This window comes from Zea mays, chromosome 8, assembly GCF_902167145.1.
Source record: "Zea mays cultivar B73 chromosome 8, Zm-B73-REFERENCE-NAM-5.0, whole genome shotgun sequence".
In the NCBI taxonomy this organism is placed as follows: Eukaryota; Viridiplantae; Streptophyta; class Magnoliopsida; order Poales; family Poaceae; genus Zea; species Zea mays.
Genome location: NC_050103.1, coordinates 13,655,357 through 13,671,361, shown reverse-complemented (window position 1 = coordinate 13,671,361; position 16,005 = coordinate 13,655,357). Strand labels below are relative to the sequence as shown.

The window sequence follows — 16,005 nt, the reverse complement described above, 5'->3', positions numbered from 1 at the left end:
ATTTTTCATCACCGCATATCCTATGAAACAAGACGAATGCATACAAGGGACTGCTTCGGAACATTGTTTTTTTTAAACTACAATTTATAATACCATAGTTCACCGAATATCATGACACAACCATTATATATTTTATATTATTTAAGTCCAACTCCTGTTTGGAGACACCGTATTTTGGTGGTGGCTCCCGATTTAATGTTCATTTCCAATGTAGTAGATAACTAACTGTTTTACAGAGTTGGCAACCGTTGTATGGTTTTTGAGTTCACGACGCTTATCTCCTTCATCTTTAGCACTTCACTATAAGCTTTTGCTTTGGTGCCACTAATCATGCTCATGGTTTCCGCATTCAAACTGTGTACTGGATCTTCGCTGCCAAAAAAAAAAATTTGAAGAAAATTAATGCTATATTAACTTTATGTTGTCAATGGCAACTGAATAATTATTGCAATATATGTGTATCTCAAATAACATCTTACAATATTTGGCTGAAGTTTTGCCTTGGTGGCATGTCCAGTTCATCCGATCCTCTCTCGAACATTTCCATGACCTTTCCGATGGTAGGGCGATGCATTGGTAATATTTGGATGCACGATAGGCCAATCACACTCAGTTTTTTTGCGATCCCTTCATTTTCACGTGTGACCTCACACGCCTGCAGTCCATCCTCTTGGCCAAAGTGGTCGTAAATCCAATGTGGAAAATACTTTTCACTTGACTCTTGAGCCGCTGAGTTAACATTTTTTCTGCCTCCAACCATCTCTAGCAGCATCATTCCATAACTATAAACGTCTGCTTTTGTTGAAACAACCCCGAATGTCCGAGAGTGCACTTCAGGAGCTATGAACCCAGGCGTACCTCTGGCACCAGTCATAGAAAGCTTGCTCTCTTTCATATGACACAACTTGGCCAAACCAAAATCAGCAATCTTTGGGTGAAAGTTCTGATCCAGAAGGATATTTTGAGGCTTGATGTCGAAATGGACTATGCGTGTATTACAACTGTGGTGCAAGTATTCCAACCCTCTAGCAATCCCAATTGCTATGGTATAGAGCTTATCCCATCCTAAAACTGCCTTCGGATTCTCTGTGTATATATACTTATCCAAAGAACCATTTGACATATACTCATATATTAGGGCCCGCTTTGAGCCTTCCAAACAAAACCCAAATAAGCTAACGATATTAATGTGTGATGTCCTGCCAATACTCATAACCTCGTTCACAAACTCCTCACCGTCACCTTTGGAGTCATGCAGGAATTTCACTGCAACTAGACGACCATCATCTAGCCTTCCCTTGAAAACCATGCCATAACCACCTTCCCCAAGCTTAATATTAAGAGAAGATGTTATCTTTGTTACTTCTGAGTACCTGTACCTTTTTGGAGCTAGTGATCCATGTGCTAATATTAGGGCCTCAATGTTCTCTTCTATGGCACTGCTGGTCTTCTTGCATAGAAAAAACTCCAGTTTTTGCCTATGCCATACCAACACATATATACATGGTAGGAGCAAGCTTGCAGCCACTGAAATCGAAACTGAAATCAAAGGAGATGTCATTTTCTTCTCACAAAACAATGAGGTGTTATAATATGACCATTCAGATATAGAGGCCATACACAAGTTAATAAACAGTAATTGTGAAACAAAAATTATAATCACATATTTTGCACCAAATCATGTAGTTCTATATTGAAAGCTATAAATTATGGGCCGATTGTTCTTTTTTTCATTTTAGTCTCCATGCGCAGGAATAATATACATGTGTAAAAAGTTTTAGTTCTTCCAAGTTCCAGTAACTGAAACTAAAAATTAACTTCTTGCAGTAAATAACTATATATAACTACTGAAATTTGGATTATTAGATATGAAACGATGTAAAAAGTTGCATACCTATTAGTGGAATCTTCCTGCCATTCCCTTTGGTACCTAAAATTAATTGAAAAATGACATAAGTAGTGGTATAATTATTTCTGTTGTAAAAGGAAGGAACGATATTAAACTATTCATTTACTAGATGCTACTACTGTCCATAATAACTTCAAGCATGCAAGTCCCTTATGCTGACTTCTGCTACATGCTAATTTCCAAAGTTGAAGAAATTATAGAATCCACAACATCGGGCTTCACCAGAATAGGACCATGTCTGATGGCTTCGCAATATGAAACTAAAACAGCAGCCTGTTCTACAAAGTTTCTACGCTGTCAGCCTGTCAACCGGCTTTCTAGTGTAATTATACAAGTTGAGGCAAACGGCGCCACTTCTCCGTCGCAGAGCATGCCCCACTTCCACTCCGCCGCCGCTGCAGAGGTCTTCCGCTCCAAGTGACCATCATCATAGAATTGCGAATCATTAGCACCACTCAATCGGCGAAAGGGCCTCTAGCGTAATGGTTAAGACTTCCGAGTAACACCTCCAGGTCCCGGGTTCGATCTCCCTCGGGGGCGAATTTCGGGCTTGGTTAAAAAAATCCCTCGTTGTGTCCCGCCCGCTCCCAGGTTACGTCCTGCGCGCCACCCTTCAGCTGGGCCGTTGCAGAGTGGGCGGTGACGGCCCACTAGTGATGGAGGGCCAGGGTTCAGGGATTTTCTCGGCCGAAACCATGTTTCGGCGGCCTCTTCTTAATATAATACCGGGAGGGCAGACTTTCCTCCCTGACCGAGTTTTTTTAGCATCACTCAATCAGAAGAAGTATTCTCATTTGTCATCTCAGTAAGGGCCAGCCAGCGTGGGCGATCTGATCTATCGGCACATGTCGTTCCCGGGCAAGTTCTCGCCGGAGTAACCGGAGACAGGGCCGAGCCAGGAAAATTTGAGGCCCTGTGCCAGCTAAGGGCTGGTTTGCTGCTAAGAGATTTGGAGGTGATCTATAGGAGAGGAAATTTCCTGCTATTCAATTTTGAATAGTAAGAGATTTTCTCCCCCATAGATCTCCTCCAAATCTTTGGTCACTAAACTAGCTCTAAAGTATATAATTCATGTTTCACTAAAAATGATTAATAACAATCTAAAACTTGTAATAACATATATTAAAATAGAATGTATAAAGAAACATTATATGTGTGTATAATATATATATATATATATAAAATTTGAATAACATCGTTTTATGGTGGAGTTTTAAATAAAATCTTCTATGATGTGTTTATATTCAATTTTCTCTAATGTTTCACTCTCGAGCACTATTATGGTTAAATAATGTCTTTATTCTGTCATAGTAAAACAAAAATATGACTTTACTAGTTTTAATTTAGAGAAATTTTGTTCACGCAGGCAAACATGTGTAAGGATCCTATGAAAATTTATTCTTTGGTGTCGTGCTAGCAGTTTCGCAATTTGCTTTGGCGCAGCGGCAGGTTAGGGAAAAAAATAGGTGCTACTGCTACATAATAACATGTGTTTTAAAAGATTATAAAACTAGAATATATCTACTAGTTTTGGGGGCCCTCAACTTTTTGAGGCCCTGTGCAAGGCACGCTCCACATATGCCTGTGCCCGGGCCTGACCGGAGATCTCATCGCTCGGAGCACGAGGCCCCGGAGGTGGCGATGCACGTGTGGCGGCAGAAGAAAGTGCAGCAACTGTTGGATTTCAGATTCTCAATTGAAGGTGGTACCATATAGCAAGAAACATCACAAAGTATCAGCTTGTTAGAAGTAAAAGAAATAACAATCTCGACTTCTAGACCACAGTGATGATATCAAAATTATTTGTCCATATAGATTATGTGGTAAATGTTGAAAACAGGAACTCCATCTGTTAAAAAATCAGATAAGACCAAAAAAGCATGATTGAAGCACAACTGGGACAGGTTAAATTAGGTTGAACAACAGTAACCAAGTGTCTTGTTTGGCAGTACTTTCTTGTATTGTTATTGGTTACTACCATTGACTTTGACTAGCCCAAAGAGTGATAAAACCCCTTAGTCTTGGTTGATGGCCCAAACTATCTATATAGTCACCATGAAATGGCAGAAAAGAAAAAATGAGGATGACTAGAGGGTAGACTTTCTGGTGTCAGAAGAATCTAAAAGGATAAAGCAGTACTTCAAATATAGATGCATGGGGAAACAATTTTAAGATGATCATGGGAGGGTATTGGAATCACCAGCTATTGATTCTTAGGTTCTCTGCATAGAACCAAAGATGCAATTAGATAAGGGTTAAAAAAACCTCAGAAAATTGTAGCTAGAAAGTACTAAGCAAATCATTAGGCTGTCTCCAGCAGCTTACCCATCATATCTCCTATCTCATTCCCTTTTTCAAAATTCACTATGTGAACGATGCAGTCTACAGTGCAAAACAATGGTTGCACGATCATATCCATGATCTGCTGTAGACAACCTTATTCAAACTGACTCTGCAGTCTGCAGAGAAGCCAGAAAAGAAAAGTCATGGTGGAAGAAAATAGCACAGATACTGAGACACCTCAAACATCATGCTTACAAAATGCATGCAGCAGCAATATGATGGTGCAAGGAAACATGAAATTCAAAATAAACAACAGAAAGGAATTTTGTGAATGGATATCAAATCAATCAAATAATTGTGTCCATGCCATGCAGACTAGTCCAGTTTGTTTTTTCTGCCTTTGTTTAGGAGAAAAAACATTATCCCTAGTCACAATAAATGTTGGTGAGGTGATTACATCACTACTGTGCAGTTGAAATCAGACAGACAGTCACATCACACGGGTATGATTGCTCCCCGTTTAAATTCACTACATCATTGAGATCAACTTCAGAAGCTTGGTTCCACACAGATAAATTGAATTATTTGATTAAACAAATATAGTGCATTGACTGGCAAATACTAGAACAGTTCTCTAGCCATCTATCACTAGAAGAAAAATAGGGATAAGGGCCACTGGTAATTTGGTATGGCATCTTTTCCAAGTAGTACAGTTGAATACTTCAACCAATGTGTTTGACTCTAATACAGTGGTCCTCAATGTCCCACTCAATGGAATAACTTGCACCAATCAACCAAAAAAATTGCAGTTGAAGAAAACTGTCTACATAAAAGCAGTACAAACTTTTTTTTCCCGATCAACATTCTATATTCCATGTAGCAGCGATCGCACTAAACTGTATGGCAACCTGTTGTTATTATTCAATTGTTCCCAACAGGGACTTTATGTCATTGGCAGAACAGTATTTGGCACCCAAATGGTCACTGCATAACCATTAAATTCGTAAATACGATTTGCATAGTTGCAACGCATGACCTAAGAAGTAAGAACTGTTGGTTTTATTCGATAAAAAGAACTGATGGTAATGTGTTGATTTACTGCTAGTGCTAGGAGAGTAGGAGTAAAGCATTCCTCCGTTAATTGTGTTTGAACTTCTCTGATTTGTGTGTGTGTGCGCGCTCTGCCTCCTCTTTGTACTATTTGGGATAGGCCAACTTTACTCCTTCCAGGTTAGCAAACTAATTGCTATTTTTGCAATAAAAAAATCGAAATTGCTGCGCGTTTTAAATTTCCTGAACTCACCGCACTTGCCACCGGAGCAATCACAGGCGAACTCGGCGTCGGGACCGCCGTACGTGCATTCCCCGCCGCGTGCCATGCACTTGGGACAATCACCTGGCACCGCTTCCCAATCCACGAGAAACCCATTCTTCATGCTGGCGACGTAGTCGTCCCCATTTCCATCAGGAGCCCCGAGAGTCGGCAATACTGTGAACAGACAGCCTTGTGGCACGCCGCCCTGGATGCTTTGGCTGGAGAAATTCCGGCCGTCGCCGAGCCGGACAAAGGAGCTGTTGTCGCAAGGCAGGCTGCGAAACCCGGCCGACTCCGCCGGCGGGAACCCCGTGCACTTCCCAAGGAAGAGCAGCTCTTTGTTGGCTCTGCTAAATACGAATGCCCCGGGAAGCGAGATGTTCATCGTTGGCGCTGGGCAGCCGGTGACGAGCGGGAAGTTGTGGTCCACCACGTGGAAGGAGTTGTTCTCGGGGAAGATGCCGAGCACCTGGTAGGCCTGGTAGACGGATCTGCTCAGGAACGCGCGGCTGCCGTTGCACATGAGCTGGAAGGACGGCGGTCCGCACGGGGGCCGGACGGGCTCCTCCACCCAGAACGGGTAGGTGACATTGAGGTCCCCGCATGTCTTGGGCCAGCAGCCTGATGACGAGTCTGCCGCGCTGGCCGCCGCTGCAGGCAGCCGGAGGAGGAAGGAAGCGAGTAGCAGTAGGAGCAGCAGTTGCATAGCGGATTGGGATATGGGCCGATGGAGGGGTGGCACTGCAGCGGCGCCGGAGGGAGTGGGTAGATTTCGGAGTACGGCCAGGGAGGACCTCCGGACCCGAAGACGGAATGGAACGAGCCAGCGAGGCGGCCGGAGGACGGGACGGATATGATGATGAAGGGGAGAAAGCCTTTGACCGGTCGTGGTCAACGCCTCCAAGCGTTTGATTATTATTGTACTGTATTATTTTTCTCTTTTTTCTGTCTGAACTTATTTCTGTTCCAGGCTGACTTCCGTGCCGCCGAGGTGCCGACCCCGGACAGCAAAGTGGCGGTGGCGGCGGCTAAGCTAAAACGCGTACCGACCACCGCGGTTGGGAAGCACGAATCAGCGGGCGAACACGGTGGTTTGGCCGTTTGGGTTGCCATGTTCTCGTGGTCTGGTCTGTTGGTCTGAGTCTGACAGCCCGGAGCTGTGGTGCCTGCTGGCTAGCCGTTGACACTTTTTCTAGACCAGTGCCCAACGAATGCACAATTCTCTCTGTGCTATGCTATACTTACTCCGTTTCTTTTTATTTGTCGCTTACCCAGCGACAAAAAAAAAAAAGAGGGAGTACTATGTAGCAGCAGTTCCAAGCTAGATTCTAATCGCGAGCTTACCGGCTGGTGACGGCGGCGGCGGCAGTTGCCATGTCAAGAGGAATCCCTCACGGACGAACTCCCTGTAGTTCGCTGGGTCCACCGTCCACGTCGCCGGGCCTCGCGAGCATGGGCACGACGGTGGCGTTGCATCCCTCCAAGAAGTAGTAGCTGCCAGGCACGTTGGGGCGCCTGACGACGGCGACCAGCGTCCGGTCGCCGCACGCCGTGTCCACGAGCCCGCGCCCATGCAGCCATCCAGACCCAGGACACGAGGGAGAGCCGCGACAAGGACAGAGCCGCAAGCCCGCAACCATGGGAGCATGGCATCGCAAGTGGTGAAGGTGATGGGAAAAGGGAGATAGATCGTGAGTCCGCGCGTCCTGTGCGTGGGCACTGGGGGCCGAAACCTTTGACTGGACGCGGCCGTCGCCATCGGCGCACGGGAATTCCTGAGGTGCCCGACGACGCGCACTCGACAGTGGCGAGCCAGTGACGCGTGACCGTGCGCGCGCCCTGATAAGCTTTCTGGCCTCCGGATAGGCACGAACGCTCCTGTCGGCCAACAAGCTCGTCCCCCGCTTTGTGCCAAATTCTCGACGGAGGCTAACAGACCTTGTTTTTTTCCCAATAGGAAAGATGATCGACGGATACACTAGATGAATTTTGATTTTGGCTCGTAGCTTCATCTTTCCAACACTACCGGAATCTCGTTTTTTGTCAAGTACTTAGCGCTTTGCAGAGTGCCACTTCATGGGCACTCGTCAAAAACTCGGTCACCATTACCTGCCGCCATGATCAAGTATCGATTGACACTCGATAAAGTCTTTACCGATTGTCTGTTAAAAAGTACTTGGCAAAAAAGTCGTTGTCGATGTACAATTCACCGAGCTTTATTTGATAAGTGTCACACTTGACAAAGACTTCGTCAAGTGTTTTTCAGGCTTTGCCGAGTGCTTCAGACACTCGACAAAGTAGTTTCATCTTTCCAACACTACCGGAATCTCGCTTTTTGTCAAGTACTTAGCGCTTTGCAGAGTGCCACTTTGTGGGCACTCGTCAAATACTCCGTCACTGTTAACTGACGCCGTGACCAACTATCGAGTGGCACTCGATAAAGTCTTTACCGATTGTACGTTAAAAAGTACTCGACAAAAAAGTTGTTACCGATGTACAGTTCGCCGAGCTTTATTTACTAAGTGTAACACTTGACAAAGCATTCCCCGAGTGTTTTTCAGAATTTGTCGAGTGCTTCAGACACTCGACAAAACAGTTTCCGTAGTGCATCTGAATATGTTGGAAAGTTCAAGAAAGTGTATTGACAACAGCCGGAACTGGTTTTTATATACCCAGATGCTACCCTTTTTTTGCACATTCAGTTTAGTGTCTGCATCAAATTCTTTATGGAACAGATGCGTTTCTGTCCATTTCCTAGCAGTGGAAGCGGTGCTTTGCAAAGGTGGCAATAGCTTTTTTTTTGATAGGGGCGACTATGCTCGTGCTAGGAAAAAAATCTGTTGGAATCTACGTTCTATCCTACCCATCCTGCCCATAACTTATCACCATACTTTGTGTATGTTTTCTATAGGTTGTTTGGGATATACACACCTTATTGGTATAAGAAGACTGCCCATTTTTTTTGCATCAAATACGATACCTTTTATTTTAGTTGAATTTCCCTTTTCTCTTTGTTAGTATTGTGCACGGAAATTGTTGGAATCAGACACGCTAAAGAATCTGGGTACCGTTTGGTTCAAATATTTGTAACGTAATGGGTAAGTGATAACATTAAATCATGTTTGTTTTAGTCCAACCGTAATCAGATACCATACTAAAAATTGATACCGGACTATTCAAACTTGTTACCGTCCGCAATCGAGTGTAAACCGTTACCATTACCCTTTACGTTACATTTCGTGAACCAAACAACCCCCTGATGGTTAAATGTAGGGACTTCTAAGTCTGGAGTGTACTTTTTGCTAGCACGAACCGATGAAATGGAAGGTCAAATTCCGAGTTCTTTGATTGGAAGCTTCAATCAAGGCTCCATTTGTCTGAACTGTAACTAATGATCCACACCCAAATTGGAACACTTGAATTCCATCACTTATTAGTTAAACGATAAGTGATCAATCAATTTGTTAGTTTTGGGTATAGGCCTACAAGTGCAGTACTCTGACGAGGTCTCTATGGCTATACTGGTCGGTTTCCTGTTGGAGTATCAGGTCCGGTAATTTTTTTTTAATAATAGCTATTCAGTACAAAGATGAAGCTTACTTGTCTGCCACTGCCATGTCAAGAGGAAGCCGCCACTTATGAGTTGCTCGTAGTCGCTCGCGTTCGCCTTGCCATCGTCCTTTACAAGCACGGGCACGACAGTGGCACCGCAGCCGTCCAAGGAGTATCCGCCGCCGTCCGGCTCGCCGTAACGCCCTCCGATGCGGGCGAAAGTGCGGTTGCCGCATCTCGTCATCTCCACAAGCCCCTCCTCGTCCGGCGCCGGCGCCTTGGTGCAGTTGTACAGGATGAGGTCCTGGTTGAGAGGGCTGATGGAGAACGGGAGGCCGACCTTGGTGGAGCTGTTGTTCTCGGGGATGCGGCAGACAACGGAGCCGCCGCCGTCCGAGGCTCCGAGCGTCTCGAGTTCGTGAGAGTCGGCGACGATCAAGGAGGCGTTGTTGTAGAAGACGCTGAGGACCTGGAGCCAGTGGTCGTACCGGCTGTATCCGAGGTACGGCGTGCCATTGACGCAGCGGACCTGGAACCCGATTGCGCCGCAGTTGGTGGCCGTCGCCTGCTCCGGGACGACCCCGAACGGGAAGGCGATCTTCACGCCGCCGCATAGCACGGGCGGGCAGTGTGCTCCTCCCTCTTGGTCGTCTGCTGATGCCGAGGCAAGCGTTAGCGTCAGCGACACGACGGTCCACACCGACCAGACGAACGAGGTCGAGGCCATCATGGTGGGAGGAGCATATGGGTGGCAGGGTGGGTAGCACCGTAGCAGCAACGAGGCACAGGCGGCTGTCTTTGTGAGGTAAAAAAGTCTCCCTCGTGTCCTCTACGACTACGATACGCAGAAATGATGGCAGCGGCGAAGATTTTTGGAAGAGCAGCGCAAAGAGTGGTGGACTACGCAGTGTCGGTGCCGACGCGCCAGATTGGCCGGTTGTTGACCCAGGTCAGACTTTATAGTCAGTCAGTCAGTCAGTCAAAGTGGATCGCTTGCATATATGACGCCAGTTTCCAATTCAGAGGGTCAAAATTCTGAGTTCTGACCGGTCCAAACCGTAGCGTTTCGCTGCAATGAACCATGGTGTTCCGAGTTTGGTTGAGGGCGTCTCCAAGTTGGTTTTCTAGGCCCGCGCAGGCGAAGCGGTCCAGCGACAATCTCTTCTGCACATTTGCATTGTGTACATGATCAAGGCACAGTCATGAGCCAATATACTGATAACCATAACAGAAAATAATCAATGCGTTGTCATGACATACAAGTCGACACCCTTCTCCCTTCATAATAATCTCTACTACTTATTAAGGCTGCAAGGGTAGCCTGCCGTTCTGTCATTCTGCGATCTTAACCGTTCGTTCTACCGTTCTGCGATCTTAGCCGTCCGATCCTGCCTACCAACCCCACACGGCCTCTCCCACCCTGCCTTCTGCCGCCAGGCCGCATCTCGCAACCGTCCCGTGGTCTCGGAAGCTCCAACTTCTCTGCACCAGCCATGGTTGTCCCTCGAGATCTCGATGCAGATCCATCCTGGTTGCCCCCGCCCTGTTTCACATCTGCCCAGGCCAAGGCGGCCAGCTCCGACCCACGTCCGCGGTCCGCCTTCCACCAAGCCACTGGCTCACGCCACCTTGGGCTCCTCCGCTCCTCCCATCAAGGCGCCGTCACTGCTCTCGCCGCCGAGGGGCACCATCGAGGCACTGAGTTTCTCGCTCCAACCCATGTCCGTCCTCCGCCAAGCCACTGGCACCGTACCACCTTGGGCTCCTCCAGCGCTGCCACCTCAAGGACAACGAGTACATCTGCGGCCAGCCACTACCGCGCCGAGTGGCCCATCCGTGATGCCTTCCTCAGCACTTTCACCAACGTCTGGATGTGTGTGTCCCCTTCCTCATCGGTGGGATGGGCTTTAAGCGCACCTGCTACATGGTTGGTGGCGGCAAGTGTGGGCCAGACCAAGAGCGCAAGTCCCTCCTTGCTCGCCGCCCGTGCAGACTCTAGAGGTCCTTGCTCCCTCCCTGCTTTCTCCTCCCTTTGGTGGCTCCTTCGTATACGCGTGCTAGCCTAGGATCTAGGGAGCTTGTGTGAGCCGCTGCTGGAAATGCGCTAGGGCCGGCCACTGGGCGAAGGGTGCATGCCTCCTCCCCCCACACATGTGACGACTGGTCGCCAGGCCAAGGTCGAAACAATATCTTACTCCACGAGCACGCAGGGCAGGCCACTCTGAAAGGGAATTAGGCTTACACCTAGTTCCTAAATAATTTTGGTGGTTGAATTGCCCAACACAAATAATTGGACTAACTAGTTTGCTCTAGTGTATAAGTTATACAGGTGTAAAAGGTTCACACTTAGCCAATAAAAAGATCAAATATTGGATTCAACAAAGGAGCAAAAGGACAACCGAAGGCACCTCTGGTCTAGGGCACCGGACTGTCCGGTGTACACCGGACAGTGTCCGGTGCACCACCGGACAGTGTCCGGTGCACCACCGGACAGTGTCCGGTGCACCAGAGGACTCCAACTCCAACTTGCCACCTTCGGGAATTTCCAAAGGCACTTCGCTATAATTCACCGGACTGTCCGGTGTACACCGGACAGTGTCTGGTGCTCCAAGGAAGAGCGGCCTCCGGAACTCGCCAGCCTCGGGAAAACGCAGCGGCTGCTCCGCTATAATTCACCGGACATGTCCGGTGTACACCGGACTGTCCGGTGAACCAGCAGAGCAACGACTACTTCGCGCCAACGGTCACCTGCAGGCGCATTCAATGCGCGCCAGAAGCGCGCAGAAGGCAGGCACGCCCATACTGAAGCACCGGACATTGAACAGTACATGTCCGGTGTGCACCGGACATCCAGGCGAGCCCAGAAGTCAGAAGCTCCAACGGTCGGAATCCAACGGCATTGGTGACGTGGCTGGCACACCGGACATGTCCGGTGTGCACCGGACTGTCCGGTGCACCATACGACAGACAGCCTCCACCAACGGTCATGTTGGTGGTTGGGGCTATAAATACCCCAACCACCCCACCATTCATGGCAATCCAAGTTTTCCAGCTTCCAACCACTGTACAAGAGCTAGCATTAATTGCAAAGCACACCAAAAGAGATTAAATCCTCTCCCAACTCCATACAAAGCCTTAGTGACTAGAGAGAGTGATTTGTAGTGTTCATTTGAGCTCTTGCGTTTGGATCGCTTCTTTTCTTTCGCATTCTTTCTTGTGATCAAACGCTCACTTGTAATTGAGGCAAGAGACACCAATTGTGTGGTGGTCCTTGCGGGAAGTTTGATTCCCAAGTGATTTGAGAAGAGAAGCTCACTCGGTCCGAGGGACCGCTTGAGAGAGGGAAGGGTTGAAAGAGACCCGGCCTTTGTGGCCTCCTCAACGGGGAGTAGGTTTGCGAGAGCCGAACCTCGGTAAAACAAATCTGTGTGTCTCACTTCTTATTTGCTTAAGATTTGTTTTACACCCTCTCTCGCAGACTTGTTTTTATTTCTAACGCTAACCCGGCTTGTAGTTGTGTTTATATTTGTAAATTTCAGTTTCGCCCTATTCACCCCCCCCTCTAGGCGACTTTCAATTGGTATCGGAGCCCGGTGCTTCATTAGAGCCTAACCGCTCGAAGTGATGTCGGGAGATCACGCCAAGAAGGAGATGGAGACCGGCGAAAAGCCCACTACAAGCCATGGGAGCACTTCATCGAAAGAGTCCCGCACCAAGAGGAAGGAGAAGAAGAACTCCTCCAAAGGGAAGGAGAAGAAGTCTTCTTCACACCAAAAGGAGAAGAAGGAAAAATCCTCTTCTCACAAGACGCGTCGAAGTGGGGACAAGAAAAAGAGGATGAGGAAAGTGGTCTACTACGAGACCGATTCTTCATCACCATCCACCTCCGACTCCGACGTGGCATCTGTCACTTCTAAGCGCCAAGAGCGCAAGAAGTATAGTAAGATCCCCCTATGCTACCCTCGCATTTCCAAACATACACCTTTGCTTTCCGTCCCATTAGGCAAACCACCAACATTTGATGGTGAAGATTACGCTAGGTGGAGTGATTTAATGCGATTTCATCTAACCTCACTCCACAAAAGCATATGGGATGTTGTTGAGTTTGGTGCACAGGTACCATCCGTAGGGGATGAAGACTATGATGAGGACGAAGTGGCCCAAATCGAGCACTTCAACTCTCAAGCTACAACCATACTCCTCGCCTCTCTAAGCAAGGATGAATACAACAAAGTGCAAGGATTGAAGAATGCAAAGGAGATTTGGGACTTACTCAAGACCGCACACGAGGGTGATGAACTTACCAAGATTACCAAGCGGGAGACGATCGAGGGGGAGCTCGGTCACTTCCGTCTTCGCCAAGGGGAGGAGCCACAAGATTGTCTTGTAGCGTGTGCCTTCTACGGCCGCCGAGGCCAGAACACACACCCTCGCTGCGTTGTAAAGTTGCGTCTCTTTTCCTCTTGTTTCGAGTATCTGGACTTTTTTGTCGGTAACAGGGATGTTTGTGCGAGCAAGAGTTGCTTCTCGCGGAAGGTGATGAGTGAGGTATCCGTATCCTGGAGGCGTAGGAGTCCCTCGGCTCGGTCGGCCTTGCCGCTTACGCGCACTTTTGCCCGTCCATGAGGCTCTGTCACCGACTCAGTCGAGAAGGCTCGAAGGGTCGCTTTGGCAGAAGAACTTCCGAACGTGAAGACTTGTCCGGTCCGCGGAATCACTTATCCGAACGTGAGTTACTTATCGCAGAAGGTGATGAGTGAGGTATCCGTATCCCGGAGGCGTAGGAGTCCCTCGGCTCGGTCAGCCTTGGCTGCTTACGTGTACTCCGTCGTTTTCAGGATCCACTTTTCGAAGTAGTCCAAAAGCACGAAAGATATTCTGGCAGAAGAGACCTTTTTTCGAGGAAAATTTCGACGCAGAGGGGGTTGCCCCCCTTTTAGCCCCCGAGGGAGGGTCGGGCTTTGCCGAGGCGAGGCCGACCCTTCCTTGATGACTAAACTTTGCGTGTGTGCGAGGTATATGAACAACTTGAAAACATCTTAAGGGTAGAAGCGACGTAGCTGTTGGATGTTCCAAGCGTTGCCGTAGACCTCGCCTTGACTGTTGGCCAGCTTGTACGTTCCGGGCTTCAGAACCTTGGCGATGACGAATGGTCCCTCCCAGGGGGGCGTGAGCTTGTGCCTCCCTCGGGTGTCTTGTCGTAGACGAAGCACCAGGTCGCCCACCTGGAGGTCTCGGGACCGGACCCCTCGGGCGTGGTAGCGTCGCAGGGACTGCTGGTACCGCGCCGAGTGTAGTAAGGCCTTGTCCCGAGCCTCTTCCAGCCGGTCCAGCAAGTCTTCTCAGCTAGCTTGGTTGCTTTGATCGCTGTAGGCCCTCGTCCTCGGGGAGCCGTATTCCAGGTCTGTGGGCAAGACGGCCTCGGCCCCGTAGACTAGGAAGAACGGCGTGAAACCCGTGGCTCGGCTCGGCGTTGTCCTCAGGCTCCAGACCACCGAGGGGAGTTCCTTCATCCATCGCTTGCCGAACTTGTTGAGGTTGTTGTAAATCCGAGGCTTGGGCCCTTGTAGAATCATGTCGTTGGCACGCTCTACTTGCCCATTTGACATGGGATGAGCCACGGCGGCCCAGTCCACCCGGATGTGGTGATCCTTGCAGAAGTCCAAGAACTTTCTGCCGGTGAACTGGGTGCCGTTGTCGGTGATGATGGAGTTCAGGACCCCGAAGCGATGGAGGATGTTGGTGAAGAACGCCACCGCCTGCTCAATCCTGATGTTGTTCAGAGGTCGGACCTCGATCCACTTGGAGAATTTGTCGATGGCGACCAGCAGGTGCGTGTAGCCCCCGGGTGCCTTCTGCAAGGGGCCGACGAGGTCCAGACCCCACACAGCAAAGGGCCAGGTGATGGGTATCGTCTGCAGAGCCTGAGCGGGCAGGTGGGTCTGCTTCGCATAGAATTGGCACCCTTCGCAGGTGCGGACAATTCTAGTGGCGTCGGCCACCGCCGTCGGCCAGTAGAAGCCCTGTCGGAAGGCATTCCCGACAAGGGCTCGAGGCGCTGCGTGATGGCCACAAACCCTCGAGTGTATCTCCCGCAGGAGTTCCTGACCTTCGGTGACGGAGATGCATCGCTGGAGGATGCCTGAGGGGCTACGGTGGTAGAGCTCCTTCTCATCGCCTAGCAAGACGAACGACTTGGCGCGCCGTGCCACGCGCCGAGCCTCGGCTCGGTCGAGGGGTAGCTCTCCTTGGTGGAGATATTGCAGGTACAGGGTCTGCCAGTTTCGATCAGGCGTGGCCCTGCTTCGCTCCTCCTCGATGCGCAGCGCCTCACCCTCGGAGGCCGAGGGTACCTCAGGCTGAACCGAGGGCGCCTCAGGCCGAGCCGAGGGTGTCTCGGGCTGTGCCGCAACTTCCGCCGCGTCAGGATCACTGCATACAGCAGCTTCTAAACTTGTGGGTAGCGGATCTTGGTTTCGGATAGTACCTCGCTGACGAAGTAAACTGGCCTCTGAACGGGCAATGCATGCCCCTCTTCTTGCCTCTCGACCACAATCGCGGCGCTAACCACCTGAGTGGTCGCGGCGACGTAGACCAAGAGGGCTTCTCCGGCAGCTGGAGGCACCAAGATAGGCGCCTTTGTGAGGAGCGCCTTCAGGTTCCCGAGAGCTTCCTCGGCCTCAGGGGTCCAAGTGAAGCACTCGACCTTCCTTAAGAGGCGGTACAGAGGCAGACCTCTTTCGCCGAGGCGTGAGATGAAACGGCTCAGAGCCGCGAGACATCCCATGACCCTCGGTACGCCCTTTAAGTCCTTGATGGGCCCCATGCTGGTGATGGCTGCGATCTTCTCCGGGTTGGCTTCAATGCCCCGCTCGGAGACGATGAACCCCAAGAGCATGCCTCGGGGCACCCCGAAGACACACTTCTCAGGATTGAGCTTGACGCC

The 16,005-nt window shown here is 49.4% G+C and overlaps 1 protein-coding gene across 4 annotated transcripts; it reads right to left on the bottom strand.

Annotated features, from left to right (window-relative positions):
- Window positions 1–18: 18 nt before the first annotated feature.
- LOC100279755 (uncharacterized) lies at window positions 19–9,973 on the bottom strand. 4 transcript variants are annotated; one of them, XM_008656603.2, is made up of 4 exons: window positions 5,496–6,399; window positions 1,895–1,930; window positions 480–1,539; window positions 19–367 (listed from the first exon to the last, which is right to left on the bottom strand). In XM_008656603.2, the coding sequence occupies exons 1-4, from the start codon at window positions 6,211–6,213 to the stop codon at window positions 325–327; spliced, it is 1,857 nt and encodes a 618-aa protein (XP_008654825.1). In that variant the 5' UTR covers window positions 6,214–6,399; the 3' UTR covers window positions 19–324. The 4 variants fall into 4 exon arrangements, with proteins under 4 accessions (XP_008654825.1, NP_001347923.1, NP_001146185.2 ...); NM_001360994.1 differs by lacking the exon at window positions 5,496–6,399 and adding an exon at window positions 9,108–9,973 and having other exon boundaries at window positions 25–372; NM_001152713.2 differs by lacking the exon at window positions 5,496–6,399 and adding an exon at window positions 6,852–7,176 and having other exon boundaries at window positions 25–372.
- Window positions 9,974–16,005: the final 6,032 nt, after the last annotated feature.

Bases quoted from the DNA above. Each gene is read 5' to 3' on its own strand.
- LOC100279755 (NM_001360995.1), bottom strand. From the start codon at position 6,213: ATGCAACTGCTGCTCCTACTGCTACTCGCTTCCTTCCTCCTCCGGCTG. The intron at 1,540-1,894 runs GTATGCAACTTT...CTTTGATTTCAG, and splicing joins CAGGAAGATTCCACTAATAG to TTTCGATTTCAGTGGCTGCA. The intron at 373-479 runs GTAAGATGTTAT...TTTTTTTGGCAG, and splicing joins CAAAACTTCAGCCAAATATT to CGAAGATCCAGTACACAGTT.